This window comes from Sarcophilus harrisii, chromosome 4, assembly GCF_902635505.1.
Source record: "Sarcophilus harrisii chromosome 4, mSarHar1.11, whole genome shotgun sequence".
NCBI lineage: Eukaryota > Metazoa > Chordata > Mammalia > Dasyuromorphia > Dasyuridae > Sarcophilus > Sarcophilus harrisii.
In genome coordinates this window covers 365980725-365998627 of record NC_045429.1, presented here as the reverse complement: position 1 = coordinate 365998627, position 17903 = coordinate 365980725, and the positions used below count along the sequence as shown (strand labels likewise).

At 33.8% G+C, this 17903-nt stretch overlaps 1 protein-coding gene across 1 annotated transcript in view; it reads left to right on the top strand.

Annotated features, from left to right (window-relative positions):
* Positions 1 to 12536, top strand: part of URB2 (URB2 ribosome biogenesis homolog) — a 44085-nt gene extending 31549 nt beyond the window's left edge. The window contains exon 10 of the mRNA XM_003767827.4: positions 12202 to 12536. Coding sequence (XP_003767875.1) covers positions 12202 to 12399 — 198 coding nt within the window. The 3' untranslated portion in view covers positions 12400 to 12536. The remainder of the gene's footprint in view (positions 1 to 12201) is intronic.
* The last annotated feature ends 5367 nt before the right edge of the window (positions 12537 to 17903 follow it).

The window sequence follows — 17903 nt, the reverse complement described above, 5'->3', positions numbered from 1 at the left end:
ATTAACTTTTTTCCCCCATTTTTGAGGCACTTGGGGTTAAATGACTTGCCCAGGGTCACACAGGAACTTTTAAGTATCTGAGGTTAGATTTGAACTCAGGTCCTCCCGACTCCAGGGCTGGTGCTCTATCCACTACATCATCTAGCTGCCCCGCCCTATGTATGACAGTATATGCAGTGTTCCATACCCAGAGCTTCTTTCTTCTTTACACACTGGAGGGAAATACCTTTTCTCATCTCCAGACTTGTGAATGAGCATTTATTCTAAGCAAAGGGAAGAATATGGGCAAAGGTATGGATAGAGGCAGGAAATCTCAAGATAAACTGTAATTAACAAAACAGTTTATCTTGTATAAGATAATGAATCTATTAAGAGAGATGGTGGGAGAAAATGCTGAAAAGATGAATTAGAGTATTTAATGCTAAGCTAACATCTTGACTGTTAATAGAAAAGGTAATGACAAATTTTCACCAAATTCCTTTTCTAATATTCTATCATGGTTTGGAAGTGACCCTATGTTTTCCAGTGCTTTGCCAACAAAGCATAGATCTGAAAGGTTATACCAGTTTGTAAAGGCTTCAGGTATAGTCCTAACGAGCGATTCTTTCTGCTATCTGAGGACTAGACAAACTTATTATGGAATTTGTCATCATCAGATTGGCTATTAGGTGATAGATTTCTTTGCTATGTCAAGCCATGAAATAGATAAGAATTAAAAATATTTCTCCTGGCTCGATGCATTCTTTTTTGCTTCCTTGATGCTGGTGGACTGTGTATAAATATTAATTTAACTGTTGCTATTCTATATATGAACTTTGTCCAACAATCTAATTAAACCAGATTCATATTGACAATTTAAGGTTAAATGAATAGTAATAGTGATAATATTAGCTAACATTTATATTACCATTCATGGGTTTTATTAAAACACTTTACATATATTATCTCATTTTATTCTTAAAACAACCTATGAAACAGGAACAAAAATGCAACTACATAGAAAAAGATGGTTTATAGGCTCTCTTCAGAGAATTGAATAAACGAATTGCTACAGTTGGTTTCATCACATGCCTGAGGAAAACAAATGTTATTTCTTGGGATGTTATGATAGCAATTATAGCTTTTCTGCCTTCCATATTTTTTTTAATCGAAGTTTTTTATTTTTAAAACATATACAAAGATAATTTTTCAACATTGACCCTTGAAAAACCTTGTGTTCCAATTTTTCTTCCCTTCCCCCTACCCTCTCCCCTAGGTGGCATGTAATCCAATATATGTTAAACATGGTAAAAATATATGTTAAATCCAATATAGGCATATATATTTATACAATTATCTTGCTGCACAAGAAAAATCAGATCAAAAAGTAAAAAAATGAGAAAGAAAATATAATTCAAGCAAACCACAACAAAAAGAGTAAAAATGTTATGTTGTGATCCACATAAATTCCCGTAGTCCTTTCTCTGGGTGTAGATGGCTCTCATCATCATAAGATTATTGGAACTGGCATCAATTATCTCACTGTTCAAAAGAGCCACGTCCATCGGAGTTGATCATTGTATAATCTTCTTGTTGCCATGGACAATGATTTTGTGGCTCTACTCATTTCACTTAGCATCAGTTAATGTAAATTTCTTCAGGCCTCTTTGAAATCATCCTGATGATCGTTTCTTATAGAGCAATAATATTCCATAACATTCATATACCATAACTTATTCAGGCATTCTCCACCTGATGGGCATCCACTCAGTTTTCAGTTTCTTGCCACTGCAAAAAGAGCTGCCACAAACATTTTTTGTGCTATCATCTATTATAAAAGATGAAGAATGAGAGAAATTTTTTTTGTCAAAAACTCATTTTAATTTCTTTTCTTTCTTATTTTTTTTTTTCCCTGAGGCAATGATTTGCTCAGGGTCACACAGTTAGGAAGTGTTAAGTGTCTGAGACCAGATTTGAACTCAGGTACTCCTGACTTCAGGGCTGGTGCTCTATTCGCTGTGCCACTTAGCTGCCCCTCATTTAGATTTCTAAACCAAGAGAATATATACTTAGCTTTTATACATTGTGAAGAAGGACACAAGGGAGGAGGTGAAATGTTAGAAAATATATTTCAAAATTGAGAAATGAAAGAAACCTAAGTTTTAGAAATGATTTATGAATTTTTTTATCAGGGAGAGGCAGAGGACCCAATACATTGTAATCTCAAACAACATGACAATAAATAAAATTGTTGTAATAGAGAAGTAATTTGAGAAGTCACTTCAACAAGCATTTATTTTAAGTGCTTGCTATGTGCCAAGTACTATACTAAATGCTTTGAATATAAATGTTAACAGAAAGAAAGGTGGTCCCTGCCTTCAAGTACCTTGCATTTTAATTGATGAAAATAATATAAAAGGACACTGAAAAACTGGAGGGATAGTATCTGGCAAAGTCTTGAGAGTCAGGGGAGGAGTTGGGAGAGAAATGAAAACATGGCCGACTTCAACATCCTTTTCAAAATGGAGGTTTTTAGAGAAACCATTCAGAGGAAGAGAAGCCAACAGTCAGAAGGTGCTTTCAGTTGTGAAGTCCAAGTATAGAGTGAACTTCCAGATTGAAGAGGTTTGTTTGGCATGGTAGGGTAAGTCTGGAGATTCAGGATCACTCTCAGAGTGGAATGAAGAGGATCAACTGTCAGCTTATGAGATGGATTTAAACAAGATGTTAACTGAAACATGTGAAATGGACAATGTTCCTGATTATCACTATTTGTTGTGACCTATAATTGCTTAACAATTGCCATAAGAAAGTGAAAAAATTTCAGGAAATGCATTTAGCCAGCACACACTTAATATTTTTCAAGCCAAAGGCAACTGCAGTTTAGAATATAAGCTTATTTACAAATTATTACAGTTACAAATATTATGTGATCAAAGAGTATGAGTAGTATCAATTCAAAAATAGCTAAAAGTAGTGGGAGAGAAAAAAAGATATAGATAATTTGTCTGAAGGACCTGATTAACCATTCTTAAAGCATTTTTAGAGGAAAGTAGGAGGGTAACAAATAGATGTTAAATTGAACTGCTCTGCCATTGATTATGTAGTGATCTTTTTAAATCATCAAAAAATGAGACCCACCATATTTGTACCTTTCATTATTAATGTGCAATGTGAGGAAATGGAAATAATGTCAGATAATGTGGCTGTATCTGACTAGATATTTGGGGTTTTAACATTTTTTTATGCGTATGTATTTATACAATTATCTTGCTGTACAAGAAAAATCTGATCAAACAGGAAAAAGAGAAAGAAAATAAAATGCCAGCAAACAACAACAAAAAGACGAAAATGCTATATTGTGAACCACACTCAGTTCCTACACTTTTCTCTCTGGGTGTAGATGGCTCTCTTCATCATAAGATCTGACTAAATATTTGGGGTAAAAAAAAAAAATCTCTGCTACCAATCACAATTTTGAAGATTTTTCAGGAATCACTTTTAGATGTCACAAAAGGAAAATTCTAAGAGCCTGGAAAAGATTGTGTAGACTGTATTGTTATTTTAAAAAAAATCTGAAAAGACATTAACTATGATCTTCCCATAATCTCATTTTATTGCTAGCAAATATTGGAATAATATCTTTAAATGTTAAGAGTATCTTAGATGAAAGTATGAGACAGGAACAGGTTTTTTAAGATGATTTTCTATAGCAATTTATATCTTCACAGTCACAGTAAAGAAGATAGGTATAGAGAATTATGAAAAGTATAGAGAGGAAAAGATCCAACAGTGTTTATTGTTGATTATAAAGAAACATTTAATGAATTCAATAGAGCAAAACTTAACTCTAAAGTCTTTCTTCCAATGATGTATCTGCTTTATTTATGCTAAAAATCATGAGATTTCAGGATAGATGCAATCAGAATCAGTCAATAAATATTTACTAAGCTCCTACTCTGTTCCAGGCACTGTGTTAAGCATTGAGGATTCAGAGAAAGGCATAAGCTGATTCCTGCTTTTAAGGAGCTCGCAGTCTAATGGAATAAGGCACCATGTTTAAAGAAAAGGGTGCCTTTTCTTTCTAAAAGAGGGTGAGGATGGCAAGAAAAAGATTTGATATCATTTTGCAGAGTGATGTAACCTCTGGAGATGATGGCTAGGAAGGCAGTTGGGTAGGAAATGTTGATAATTTCAACAAATGATGATAAATGTTTCTTTAATAATTTTTTATTTATATCCAGCAAGACATAAAGCATGGAAACATGTTCATTAAAGGTATTCTTCTCAACAAGTGGGAAAGTAAGGAAGGGAGGGAGAAAATTTGGAACTTAGAATTTTTTAAAAAAAAGTGTTAAAAATTGTCTTTTGTGTAATTGGGGAGAAAATAAAATATTACTTAAAAGTAAAAAAAGAAAATATGAAAATTGGTTCAGGAATCACAAAGAAAAGACAGGGATCACAAAAAAAGAATGGATTAATGTATTGTATGCATTTTTAAAAAATTAGAAAGCCACAAATAAGTCTAAAATAATCACAAAAGAGATGTTGAAAATTAGAAGGGAAATAGACAAACTGGAAATAAAAGCCCATAGAAATGATAAGTAATATTAGTTCTTTGAAAGAACTAATAAAATTGATAAACCCTTTACTAATTCAACTAAAAAGAAAAGACCAGAAAATCAAATCAATAAAACAGCAGTTTGAGCAACATCAAGTTCATAGCAAAACCAGAAGAAATAAAACAAATAATCAGAGCATATTATGCATAGTTAAATGCTAACAAAGGAAATAGAGCAATGCTCTATTGCTCAAAAAAGGAAATAGATCTAATTATAAGGGACCTACTAAAGAAAAAAGCTTCTGATCCTAATAGATTCATGAGAGAATTCTGTTGTCTTTTTTTTTTTTTTTGCTGAGGCATTTGTGGTTAAGTAACTTGCCCAGGGTCACACAACTAGGAAGTGTTAAGTGTCTGAGGCTAGATTTGAATTCAGATCCTCCTGACTTCAGGGCTGATGCTGTCTCCACTGCACCACCTTGCTGCCTCCTGTCAAGTCTTTAAAGAACAGTTTGTACCTGTATTTCAGAATTTTTTTTTTCAAAATCTGAAAAAGGAAGACCTTTACCAGTGGAATCATTTTATGAGACAAATATAGTCCTAATACCTCAACTGGGCAAAAATACAATTCAGGAAGAAAACCACAGGCCAATATACTTTAAGAACAATTCCTCAAAAATTTTAGACAGAAAACTAAGTAAATGCCCATTGATTGGGAGCTATGGTAGACTATTAATAAGCTTTAAGAAATGTGTGAGATGAATACAGTGAAGCATGGAAAGATCTGAACTGATACAAAGTGAAGGAAACCAAACCAAGAAAACGATATGTAACTACAACAACATAAATGGAAAGAACAATGACGTACATCAAATGGTCAAAAATAAATTAACAAAATTATAAAGATCAAGGAGAACTGGAATCAAAAAGTATGAGAAGATATCCCCAACATATCCCTTCTTGGTAATGGGAGTTTCACAAGTGTTACACATTGCACATATTTTCAGACTTCTTCAATGTGTTGACTTTACTCCCTAGATATCATTTGTTATATGAGATTGTCTGTCTTGGAAATGGAGGACAAAGGACACATGGGATATTTTGGTGATGAAAGAAACAGAAAATATCAATAAAAACTTGTTTTAAAGATACTTAACTTCTGCCTGATCCCCAACTTCTTGGCTACCTGTACAGCCTCGCAAAGAAGATGACTCTAGTATGAATGTTTGAGCTAGGTTTGAGGGGAATTGAAATGGCAGTGTAGATGAGGAAACTATATTTTTTCAATCTTATAAAACAGGGAAATGTGGCAGTAGCACAAACCAGTTTCTTAAAATTATTATTTCCATGATATCTGTGGCTATAATAAATAAAGTTTACCAAAAATTATTTTTCAGCATTTATTTAGCCCTAAATGTTTTTAAGTACTTGAGTCATTAATCCTCAAGCATCTTTTATAAGGAAAACTACTATTTTTTCTTTCTTTTTTATAGATGATGAAACCTAGTTACCTTAGATAATTTAATGAAGAAAAGCAAAATTTTGAATTTCTGAGTTGCTAACTCTTATTCTGGGATATATTTTGCATGAGAAGCCTATGATTTCTTGGCCTCATTCTTCATTTCTGACTTACACTCCTCAATTTGTTATCTAGGCTGCCAGAATGCCTTGGGAGTTATCAAAGCCTTCCGGCTCCCAGACCCCCTTGGCAGCACATTTCACATTTGGGCTTTAATTTGTTGTTTAATTTAGTAATGAAGAAAATTCCATATGCATTAGAGTCTTCTCCTTGAGAACCATAAATCTTTCCAGATGAATGTTGCTATATATGTAGACCATAAAACATTTATAAGTGTAATTAAAAACAAGACAGCAGTTGCAGCTGTTAAATCTTTCCTTTAATTTTCCTTTAAATTTTTTTTTGGGGGTGGAAAGTTGTTAGGGATGAGAGAATCAATCAGTACTCTGCTCAGTCCTGAGAAGTAGCAATGCATGACATACAGAATATTAAAATTTTAATGATCCTTCCATGCAGTAATGTTAGCAAGATAGTGAAATTATTGCCACTTTCAACTCCTTTCCCTCTAGTTCAACTTTATAGCTTCTGGTATAGATTATTAGTCTACAGAATAAATAATTTATACAGTTCTTTTAATCTAAGAATTTCTAAGCTATTTATAGACTTTTCATTACTTATCCAATGATTCAACAACAATTCAAACCAATTTTTAAAGAAACCACTCTGTCCAAGGTACTCACCTGCATTCTAGTTATGCAAAGGTGAAAAAATGACAGAAAATCTTTTCTAATTCTGAAGCAAAATTTCAGACCTTTTTCTTTTTTATCAGCTCTACTTCCTTTTTGGATTGGGCTGCTACAGAGGTAATCATTCACTTCAATCTCTGTATGGTATAGTGAAAAGAGTACCACTAGAAGCCCAGAGTTTTAACTAGGGACATGTCACTTATCAGTATCCTTGTCAAATGAGCACAATTCTTACATTGCCTATTATGAGGATCAAGTGAGATAATGTATGTAAAAGTGCTTTTTAAAAAGTTCTATTCATTATTTCATGTTCAGGTAAAAGTTGGCAGAGAAATGGAAAATGGTAAACTGAGACCAGTGTGTGTTAGCTTCCTGATATTTATGATTAGACTTCCTCTCTAATCCAGGCTGTATCTCTTGTCTCTTTCCCAGATCAGGGATTCAGGCAGTTTTAGACATAATCGAGATCGAGTTGGATATGGCTTCCTGTTGCTTCTAATTTAGAATTTCTAGGGCGGAGTAAGCAGTCTGGAGATATGTTTTTAGCTATGACCAGATGTCAACATAAGATTTCCCTTAATGCATGTTTTTCAATTTAATTTAATCAACATTATTTTATTTTTTGTAATTGCCCCCATCCTTTGGTTTAGAATTCATCTCTTATCTATAACTATGAAGATAAGTGGTCTGCTTATCTTCTCACTTTTTTTTTTTAGTGAAATGTAGCATTATGTGGTTAAGTTTTGTCCAGATTCTAAACATGTCCTTGCTATACATTTCCAATCACTAAGGGGTTAAAATTTCAAAAGCCAAATTCTCTAGTACCATCTTAACGTATTGATCAATAGATCAATCTGATAGAAGAAAGGGATTATAACTGGGGAGAATACAGGCTTTATAACCTGACAGAGCAGCAGTGTCCAGTGTGAGCAGTTCCAAGATAATCGCCAGGTAATGTGGAAAGATCCAGAAACTGGTGAATGGAAGGGACCAGATAGATTAACTGCCTGCGGGAGAGGGTTTGCTTCTCTCTCTACAGTTGGAGAAGGAATCAGATGGGTGCCAACAAGCCATATTCACCTTATCTATTGGAGAGACAAAAAAAGAGAAAAACCTTGAAACAAAGAAGAAAACTCAAGAAACATTGGGTGTTCCATCTCTGACTACCCATGCCACTGAAAAAGCATGATTGTTAACTCAATGTATATGGCAATTGACTCATGAACATCAAAAATTGTTGATAAGACTGTTACTAAACTTCAAAACCCACAAGAATCATTGGATTCTCTGAGGCATGATAAGACTTTTGGAGTATTAAATCAATCATACTTATCTTTTCATAGTTCCTGCCCTTTACACTTTCTGATCACTATATCTGTTAATTGACTGTAGGTTTTCTTCCCCAACTGGCTTTCATAACTTGGACATAATGCATTCTACATTCACTTTTTTTCTTTCCATATGGGTGGTTTAGCTGAATTCTTCAGTGCTTATGGAATTCATTTATAGCTGTTGCAGTATTCTGGGCATTAATGCTTGTCAGCACCTTATCATCCACAAATAGGAGCAGCTTGACATAACCAGCCATAGGCCAACAGAGGAGCCCTTCTTATATTTGAAATCTATACTGGCACTTCTCTCAAGCAGTGGCAAACAACTTTGTTGAGTATAAATACATCTTATACACAAGAATAATGGATTGAGCATTGACTTGAAGTCAGAAAGACCTAGATTTAAATCTTGTCTCAGGCACTGACTAGCTTTGTGACTCTTAGCAAGTCATTTGACTTCTTTTAAGTCCAGGTTCCTTATCTGTAAAATGGGAATAATAATTTCATTTACCTCATAGAGTTGTTCTGAGGGCTAAAGGACATAATATTTATACAGCACTTTGCAAATTTGTCAACAGTCAATAAACATTTATAAAGCACTAACTATATAATAGACCCTGTGCTAAGTGCTGCAAATACAAATACAAATAAAAGGAAATATAGTACTTCCCTTCAAGGAGCTTATAATCCAATGGGAGAAGACACATAAAGGAAACTTAAAATGTATTTATGGGGAGCAGGGGAAAAGTACCTGACTTGAGAGCATAAAAGAGAAATATAAAAGCAGTATAGCCATCTAAAAGGAAATGGGGAAAAGACTGCTCATCTGCCTCTTCCTTAAGTGGAGAACTTGAAGCCAATAGCCCTTCTTTTTACCTGGGGGGTCCAGTCTGAGGGGAGGAGGATTAAGGAAGAGGTGTGAGTTCTAAGACCAAATCAGTCTTACAGGACAATGAGATTTTCTAATAATGAATTTCCTGAGGAAGACATGATGAAGTTAAAAAAAAAAAAAAAGAAAAAAAGAAAAAAGCCCAAAAGTAGTATAGCTGATGGCAGAAAAGGAAAATAATAGCTAGCAATTGTTTTATGCTTCATTTGATATTAACTTTGAGTTATTAATGAAAGTTTCCTCTGTTATTTAAAGTAATCTTGTTTGAATTTATTAACATATGCATGGGAAATATTTTATTTAAGGAGCCCTTTAAAAGAAGATAGTGTTTTATTTTACCTAATGATTTTTTAAAAAAAATTTTGCTCATACTGATGAGGTTTAGATTTTGGGGTTCCCTTTAATAGGGAACTAAATGATAAGTCTAGATTTAGGGAACCAAAATGAAGGTAAGGTTTCTGGTGGTCAGGGAGTTAAATGATAAAGTCTAGTGGCAGGTTTGGGGTTCAGGGAACCATATGGAGAGGTTTGGCTCCCCTACACCTTTTGGGATTTGGCGCAAGGGTAGGGAGTTTTGGGAAACTCCCTTCTGGCGGCGCAAAGATTCTCTGTAAAGGAATTTACAGACCTGAAAACCTAGATTGATAAAAGAGCTTTATTATAGGGAAGGTTAGAAATCCTGACAGAGAGGCATAAAGTTGTCTAGTTAAGGAAATAGGTGAGGATAAAGAGAGGGTGGCACTGGAAAAGAATATTATTCCAGTAGGCAGAGGCTCCTTGGTATAGCATGGCATAGCCTAGCATGGCATGTTTGGAACCTCTGAAAAGAGAGGATTTTAGATTGTCACTTTTAATAATAGGAGCTTTGGCTACAATCTGAAGGGAGCTAGTGGGTGGAGTTCTACAAGATGAGTTTCACTTGGGCTGGAATTTAAATAGAATTCAATGAGTTTCAGGATTGAACCAACCCCACCTAGATAACAGAATGAAATTGTCTTGTTTGCTTTCCCTCAGGTGGGGTCCTTCACTAAGGCAGAGTTGAAGAGATTTCTCCTTTTTAGTCACACAACTGAAAGCCAATTATAGAAGATAATTCACAAGAGCCTGACTTCATTGGGGATATACCTTGATAAGTGTGTAGATTATTTAAAATGTTTTTGTGCAGCTTGTTTTTATGTTACAGCTAGCTCAATCATTGCCCACTTAAGTTCCACAGTTTTTGCCCTGTTTACTTTAATTGAGAGTCAGATTTGTGATTTTGGGTTGGAATAATGATCCTGTTCTGACTTTTCTTAAATTTCTTTAGATCTTTCTTAGAGTGGTTGGGTATGGCGGTAGGTGGAGACTAGGCTTCTGCCTCCCATTTTCTGCCTTCTTGACTGTTCTTTAAGTCTAGGATTGTAATGTCAAAGAGTTCAGATGTGGCCCCATTGTCAGTAATAAAGAAAATAGTTTGTTATAGAAATCTTGGCAGATTTTTTTTATTTCTCATGTATTATTTTCCCACTTTCTTCCTTAACTGTTTATTTTATAATCAGATTTAACTAGCTTTCCTTTTCAGCCACCCACCAGTTCTCATTCTGTTGTGATAATTTTACAGATGAATTCATATTCTAAACTAGTATTACTCTTCACTGCTATATATCTGTCAAGATAACATTTGCTGACTGCAGCAGTTTCTATGCTCTTTTTGTCTGATATTGGTGATTTAAGCTTCCTTAGGAAACAGTGACAGTCTGTTTTGATGTCTATTTCATTATCCTTTTTTTTTGGGTGTGGGGGTATCAATAGATTGTTTATATTATAGGACAGATTGAAACTGTTAAAATCGTTTTTCATAACTTCTTGTTTTTATTCTAGTTTGGTACTGATTTTGACCTTTGTTCTAACGAATTGATTATCTTACTTCACACAGAAATTTCATCAGGAGCTAGTTGCTTCCTAGATAAGATGTAGCTTTTCAGATGGTATTTGGGGCTTAACTTTGTGCAGCACTTCTCTTTTCTTGGAAAAAAATCACATTCACTATATGTAGGTGTACAATATTCACATAATCTACAAACCTTAGTTACTTTTCTTTATTCTGCAGCATGTTTTCCAACTTTTTTTTTCACTGTCCTCTTTGTCCTCCTTTGTATTGTAGCCACCAAGTATAAAAACATATGTTGATTTACTTTGGAGGGTCTTTATGAGTAGTTCATAGAACTTAATTCTTAATCCTGCATAAGATATATGTATCTAAGCTATAATTATCTTTGTGGTGGTCTTTTTGTTCATCATGGATGTTGCAGTTCAAAATGACTAAATGCTGTATGAAATGGCTTTTTAAAAAAATTACCCAAAGGCCCCAAATAAGGTCAACTCTACTAGTGTCCTTATTTTCACTTCTCCAGCATGAAATCTACATGTGTTATCCTCCTGTTTAACTTCATCTGTCCTTTTGTCTTCTGATTTCGTTTGTAGCATAAAATATCATTGATATAATAAGTTCATTCCTTTTGTAGTAGGCTAAGTCATTTTACTAGGCTTATAAATTACAATACTCTATTTAAAGAATTTCAGGGACCTGTTTCTGAGCTTGTATTTTCACAGTGGAACCCAAAAAGTGACTCATTTTGAATCAGGGCACATCCCCTCTCAGCCTGGTGTGTACATACCAAACAGCCCTTGGACTATTCAGTACTATTCAAATCAGCAATTATACATTGCAGTTTATTATTGCATTTATTATTTTCTAGTACATTTATTATTTTGTACTATTGTTTATTAAATTGTACCACAGTTGACTGAAAGAGTACAACTTATGTGGTGATTGGCAAAGTGGAAAACTTTAGATGAGTGTGCTTCTGGCTGTTAGAAATTATGATAATTTTTGCCACTGGTGAATATTTAAAAATCATTTTGTGATATCAGTTCAGGTCCTCTGAAAATTAATTCCACGTGGTTATTCTGTTGTCCTTTTTAAAACTCAGCCTAAATTTACAAAACCCCTTAAAAACATTAAAAAATTTAAAAACTATAAGCTGTATGCAAAGCTATACTTGGGGTTTTATTGTCTTTAGTAAATTTTCTCAATTTGTGGGAAGATATTGTTTTTCTTTTAAAATATAGGTTTATTTTGCATTGACTTTTCCCAGTTTTATATTTTGAAAAATAAGGAGTTTTTCTCTTTTTAGATGACTCTGTATCCAGCTGTGAAGAATCTCCTGAAGGAGGGGATTTATCTTATACTGGACCTCTGCATTGAACGGGACATCCATTTCCTAAGGACCTCATTACAACCTGGTGTGAGAGAAGTCTTTAAAGAACTATACAATGACTATACCAAATACCACAAGAATAAAAACAGAGGGGAAGAAAAATACACTGCTTAATACATTTTTGTAATAGGCTTACAAAACTGCTATTATTGATAATTTAAAATTGTATTGAACTTCTAAATTCAGGTACATCTTCTAATTTTATAATTTAAATGAATTAATGGAAAATCTCATTAATTTTATATATTATATTTTACTGTGTGTGTATATATATATATATATATATATATATATATGTTACTTTTGTATAATATTTTTTTTATGTCAGTTTTGCTACTAATTCTAAAGCTAGGATTTCTGGAAATAGAATATGAAACATTGTTATCTCAATAAAAAAAAATATTCCATGCACTCAATCTCATTTTCCCATGTGATTTTTGAGTGAGGTTTATTTTTTCTCTTGTGAGAATTTTCTCACAACCTATCTTGTTATTTATCAGGAAGCATCTTTGTGGCTGCTCTTGGCATTATGTGTTTTGTCCAAGCCTTGGGGCTTTTAATTGGTATCAAGGAGGAAAAATAACTCTTTGTATTTGAGGAGTTTATCTTTATCTGTTCTTGCTCTATGTCCACTGAACGGGAAACCTGGAGAGCTGCACATCTGTATCCTTGTTGAATGTTAGTATTTAGTGAAATGGTTAACTTTTTTTTTTTTTTTTTTTTTTGCCTTTTTGATCCAGTTTTTCCTAAGATCATGATTAGTGCCATAAGCACCATAAATTGATGCCAGCTTATGCCTGGCTTAAGAAAATGATAATTGGGATATTTTGGAATGGGACTTCACTGGACACTTGTCTTGCTCCTTCTCTCTCTCCCCTTCTCTCTCTCTGTCTTTCTCCCAGACTGGGATATTATTAAAGATAGACTTGGTCAAGGGTAGGAAATAGGGTCAAACAGAAATAGGGTCAAAACCAGAAAAATCCCTCTTTCTATGAGCATTTCTTGAGCATTGTGGTGTATTTTGTTGCATGTTTCTCTTTTTTCTTAGTCTTCAGCAAGCATTTATTAAGCATTAGGATGGTCTGGGCATTGGCAATACAAAGACAAAAATGAGATGGAGCCTGCCTTCAAAGATCTTATGTCAAGGAACAGCAAATGTGTACATCTATGTGTGTTTATGTGCATATATATGCACATGTGCATTTACATAATGCATACACAAAATAAATGCAAGATAATTGATGGAGAGGTAGGATTCATTGATAAAGCTTTTAACTTCAGTTTTATTTAATTGAATTAAGAAAAGGAGATTTTATTTCTCTATCTTAAGAAGTTAGAACAGTTTAGTGTTTCTCTAGATTATGGGGGTTAAGTTGATGGTAATCAAAGAGAGAGGGAGAGATTTTGAGAGGAGAAGCATTAGCTTTGAAAAGACAATGGTTTTACCAAAGAGGTTTTTTTCATAATGTTTACATATTCTGTGTTTCTTCTTGTTGACCTTGAAAATATGTTCAAAATACTTTTTGTATGTTCTATTTGAGCATATGTTCAGTTTGATCTGGGAAAATGAAACATGCATTATGAATCTTGACTCAGTCAACTAGATGAAATGGCCTAGCCAATGGAGTGGTGGAACAGTACTATTGTCCAGATGCTTTTTGGGTAAAAGTGCTAAAATTGTTGGTATGTTCTTTAAAAATTATTCAAAATCCCAGGGAGCAATGTCTTTCAGTTTTTTATGTGCTATTTATATATAAAGTTTTAGAATTTATTTTCACAATTTCTCCAGTTCCCCCTTTGTAAAATATTAAAAAAAAAAAAAAAAACCAAACCTGGAATTTGTATTTGAACATTTTAAATATTATATTCAAAGTTGCTGTCTATTTGACTATATATCTATTTACATGTCAAGTCTTGTTGATTCTCCTTTTAGATTCTACCTCTTTAGATTCATCCTTTTCTCTTTACTCTTATCTTGGTTCAGACTTAGACAATTATAATTGTTTCTTAATTGGCTTCTTTAACTCAAGTATCTTCCCTCTCCCATCTGTCCTCTACTTAGCTGCCAGAGTGACAGCACAGATCTGACCAGATCCTTCCCCTTCTCAGTAAAATCCAGTGGTTCCTCTTACCTCTAGGGTCAAATAGAGTGAAGTTTTTTACAATATGGCATCCACCTACCATTTTAGCCTTATACATGACTACTTTTCATATACTCTATAATCCAGTCCTTGCTATTCTTCACATGTCACTGCTATTTCTGTGCTGTTGGCTAAGCTGAAGTAGGAATAGTAGTAGAAATGAAAGCATTACCTTCTCCCCTTCAATTTGTAGAATCTCTTGTTTTCTTCCAGATTTATATTAAATGCCCTCTCTAAAAAGATGCCTTTCCTAATCTAATTACTTACCAGTGTCTCCCACAAGAAAATCTAAGAATAAGAATTTTTGTAGTTTTGTCTTTATATTCACTGTATAAATCACAATGCCTGCAATATAGTAGACATTTCTTAAATACCTATTAACTGATGTATTGGTAAGAGCAGTATGTAACATCCTAAGCTAGGTGATACAGGCCAGAGTTGAACTCAGAAGAAGTCTTCTTGACTCTAGGCCAACACTATTTCTTGAGCCATCTAAATGCCTCATTGGAAAATGTAGGTGATCAAGAAACAAAAGATTTCACTTTAAAAAAACCAAATAAATAAAAAATAACAACAATGTGTGATAAACAACAAATTCTAGAATCATTTGCCAATGTTTTACTGGTTAGTGATTGCTGAAGAGCAACTACTCCAAGAACTTTCCCCCTTTCTTTCTTTCTTTTTTTTTTTTACACCAAAAAGTAAATACACTTTATTTATTTTATGGTAACTTTTAATTGACAGAACATATGCCTGGGTAATTTTTTTACGACATTATCCCTTGCACTCACTTCTGTTCTGACTTCTCCCTTCCCTCCCTCCACCTCCTCCCCCAGATGGCAGGCAGTCTTATACATGTTAAATGTGTTATAGTATATTCTAGATACAATATATGTATGCAGAACCAAACATTTCTCTTGTTGCACAGGAAGAATTGGATTCAGAAGGTAAAAATTACCTGGAAGAAAAACAAAAATGCAAACTGTTTGCACTCATTTCCCAGTGTTCTTTCTTTGGGTGTAGCTACTTCTGCCCATCATTGATCAACTAGAACTGAATTGGATCTTCTCTTTGTCAAAGAAATCCACTTCCATTAGAATACATCCTCATACAGTATTGTTGTTGAAGTATATAATGATCTCCTGGTTCTGCTCATTTCACTTAGCATCAGTTCATGTAAGTCTCTCCAAGCTTCTCTGTATTCATCCTGCTGGTCATTTCTTTCTTTCTTTTTTTTTTTTTCTTTTAATTTAATAGCCTTTTATTTACAGGTTATATGCATGGGTAACTTTACAGCATTAACAATTGCCAAACCTCTTGTTCCAATTTTTCCCCTCTTTCCTCCACCCCCTCCCCTAGATGGCAGGATGACCAGTGGATGTTAAATATATTAAAATATAAATTAGATACACAATAAGTATACATGACCAAACCGTTATTTGGCTGTACAAAAAGAATCAGACTCTGAAATATTGTACAATTAGCTTGTGAAGGAAATCCAAAATGCAGGTGGGCATAAATATAGATTAGAATTCAATGTAATGGTTTAGTCATCTCCCAAAGTTCTTTCTCTGGGCGTGCTGGTTCAGTTCATTACTGCGCCATTGGAAATGATTTGGTTGATCTCATTGCTGAGGATGGCCAGGTCCATCAGAACTGGTCATCATATAATATTGTTGTTGAAGTATATAATGATCTCCTGGTCCTGCTCATTTCACTCAGCATCAGTTGTGTAAGTCTCTCCAGGCCTTTCTGAAATCATCCTGTTGGTCATTTCTTAAAGAACAATAATATTCCATAATATTCATATACCACAATTTATTCAGCCATTCTCAACTGATGGGCATCCATTCAGTTTCCAGTTTCTAGCCACTACAAAGGGCTGCCCAAACATTCAGTGCACATACAGGTCCCTTTCCCTTCTTTATAATCTCTTTGGGATATAAGCTTGAGTAACACTGCTGGATCAAAGGTATGCACAGTTTGATAACTTTTGAGCATAGTTCTAAACTCTCTCAGAATGGTTGGATTCATTCACAACTCCAACATGCATCAATGTCCCAGTTTTCCGCATCCCTCCAACAATCATCATTATTTTTCCTGTCATCTTAGCCAATCTGACAGGTGTGTAGTAGTATCTTAGAGTTGTCTTAATTTGCATTTCTCTGATTAATAATGACTTAGAGCATCTTTTCATATGACTAGAAATAGTTTCAATTTCTTCATCTGAGAATTGTCTGTTCATATCCTTTGACCATTTTCAATTGGAGAATGGCGATTTTTTATACTTAGGTTAATTCTCTATATATTTTGGAAATGAGGCCTTTATCAGAACCTTTGACTGTAAAATATTTTTCCCAGTTTATCGCTTCCCTTCTAATCTTGTCTGCATTAGTTTTGTTTGTACAAAAACTTTTCAGTTTGGTATAAACAAAATTTTCTATTGTGATCAGTAATGATCTCTAGTTCTTCTTTGTCATGTCCTTCCCTTCCACAGGTCTGGAGGTAAACTATCCTGTGTTCCTCTAATTATTAATAATTTCTTCTTTATCCTGGTCATGAACCCATTTTGACCTTATCTTGGTGTGCGGTGTTAAGTGTGGATCAATGCCTAGTTTCTGTATTAGTTTCCAATTTTCCCAGCAATTTTATCAAACAGTAATTCTTACCAAAAGCTGGGGTCTTTGGGTTTTCAAAGACTAGGTTCTTTATAGTTGTTGACTGTTTATCCCTTGAACCTAATCTATTCACTGATCAACTAATCTATTCCTTAGCCAATATCAAATAGTTTTGGTAACTGCTGCTCTATAATATAATTTTAGATCTGGTACAGCTAAGCCACCTTCATTTGATTTTTTTTCATTAATTCCTTGAAATTCTTGACCTTTTGTTTTCCATATTAATTTTTTTGTTATTTTCTAGTCATTAAAAATAGTTTTTGGAGTCTAATTGGTATAGCGCTAAATAAATAGATTAGTTTAGGTAATATTGTCATCTTTATTATATTTGCTCGCCTATCCAAGAGCATTTAATATTTTCAATTGGTTAGATCAGACTTAATTTGGTGAAAAGTGGTCTGTAATTTTGCTCATAAAGTTTCTGATTTTCCCTTGGCAGATAGATTCCTAAATATTTTATATTATCAGTAGTTCTTTAAATGGAATTTCTCTTTGTAACTCTGACTGTTGGATTTTGTTAGTGATATATAAGAATGCTGATGATTTATGTGGGTTTATTTTATAACCAGCAACTTTGCTAAAGTTGTGGATTATTTCTAATAACTTTTTAATAGAATCTCTGGGGTTCTCTAAGTATAACATCATGTCATTGGCAAAGAGTGATAATTTGGTTTCCTCATTGCCTATTCTTATTCCTTTAATCTCTTTCTCAGCTCTTATTGCCAAAGCTCTGCTGGTCATTTCTTACAGAACAATAATATTCCATAACATTCATATACCACAATTTACCCAACCATTC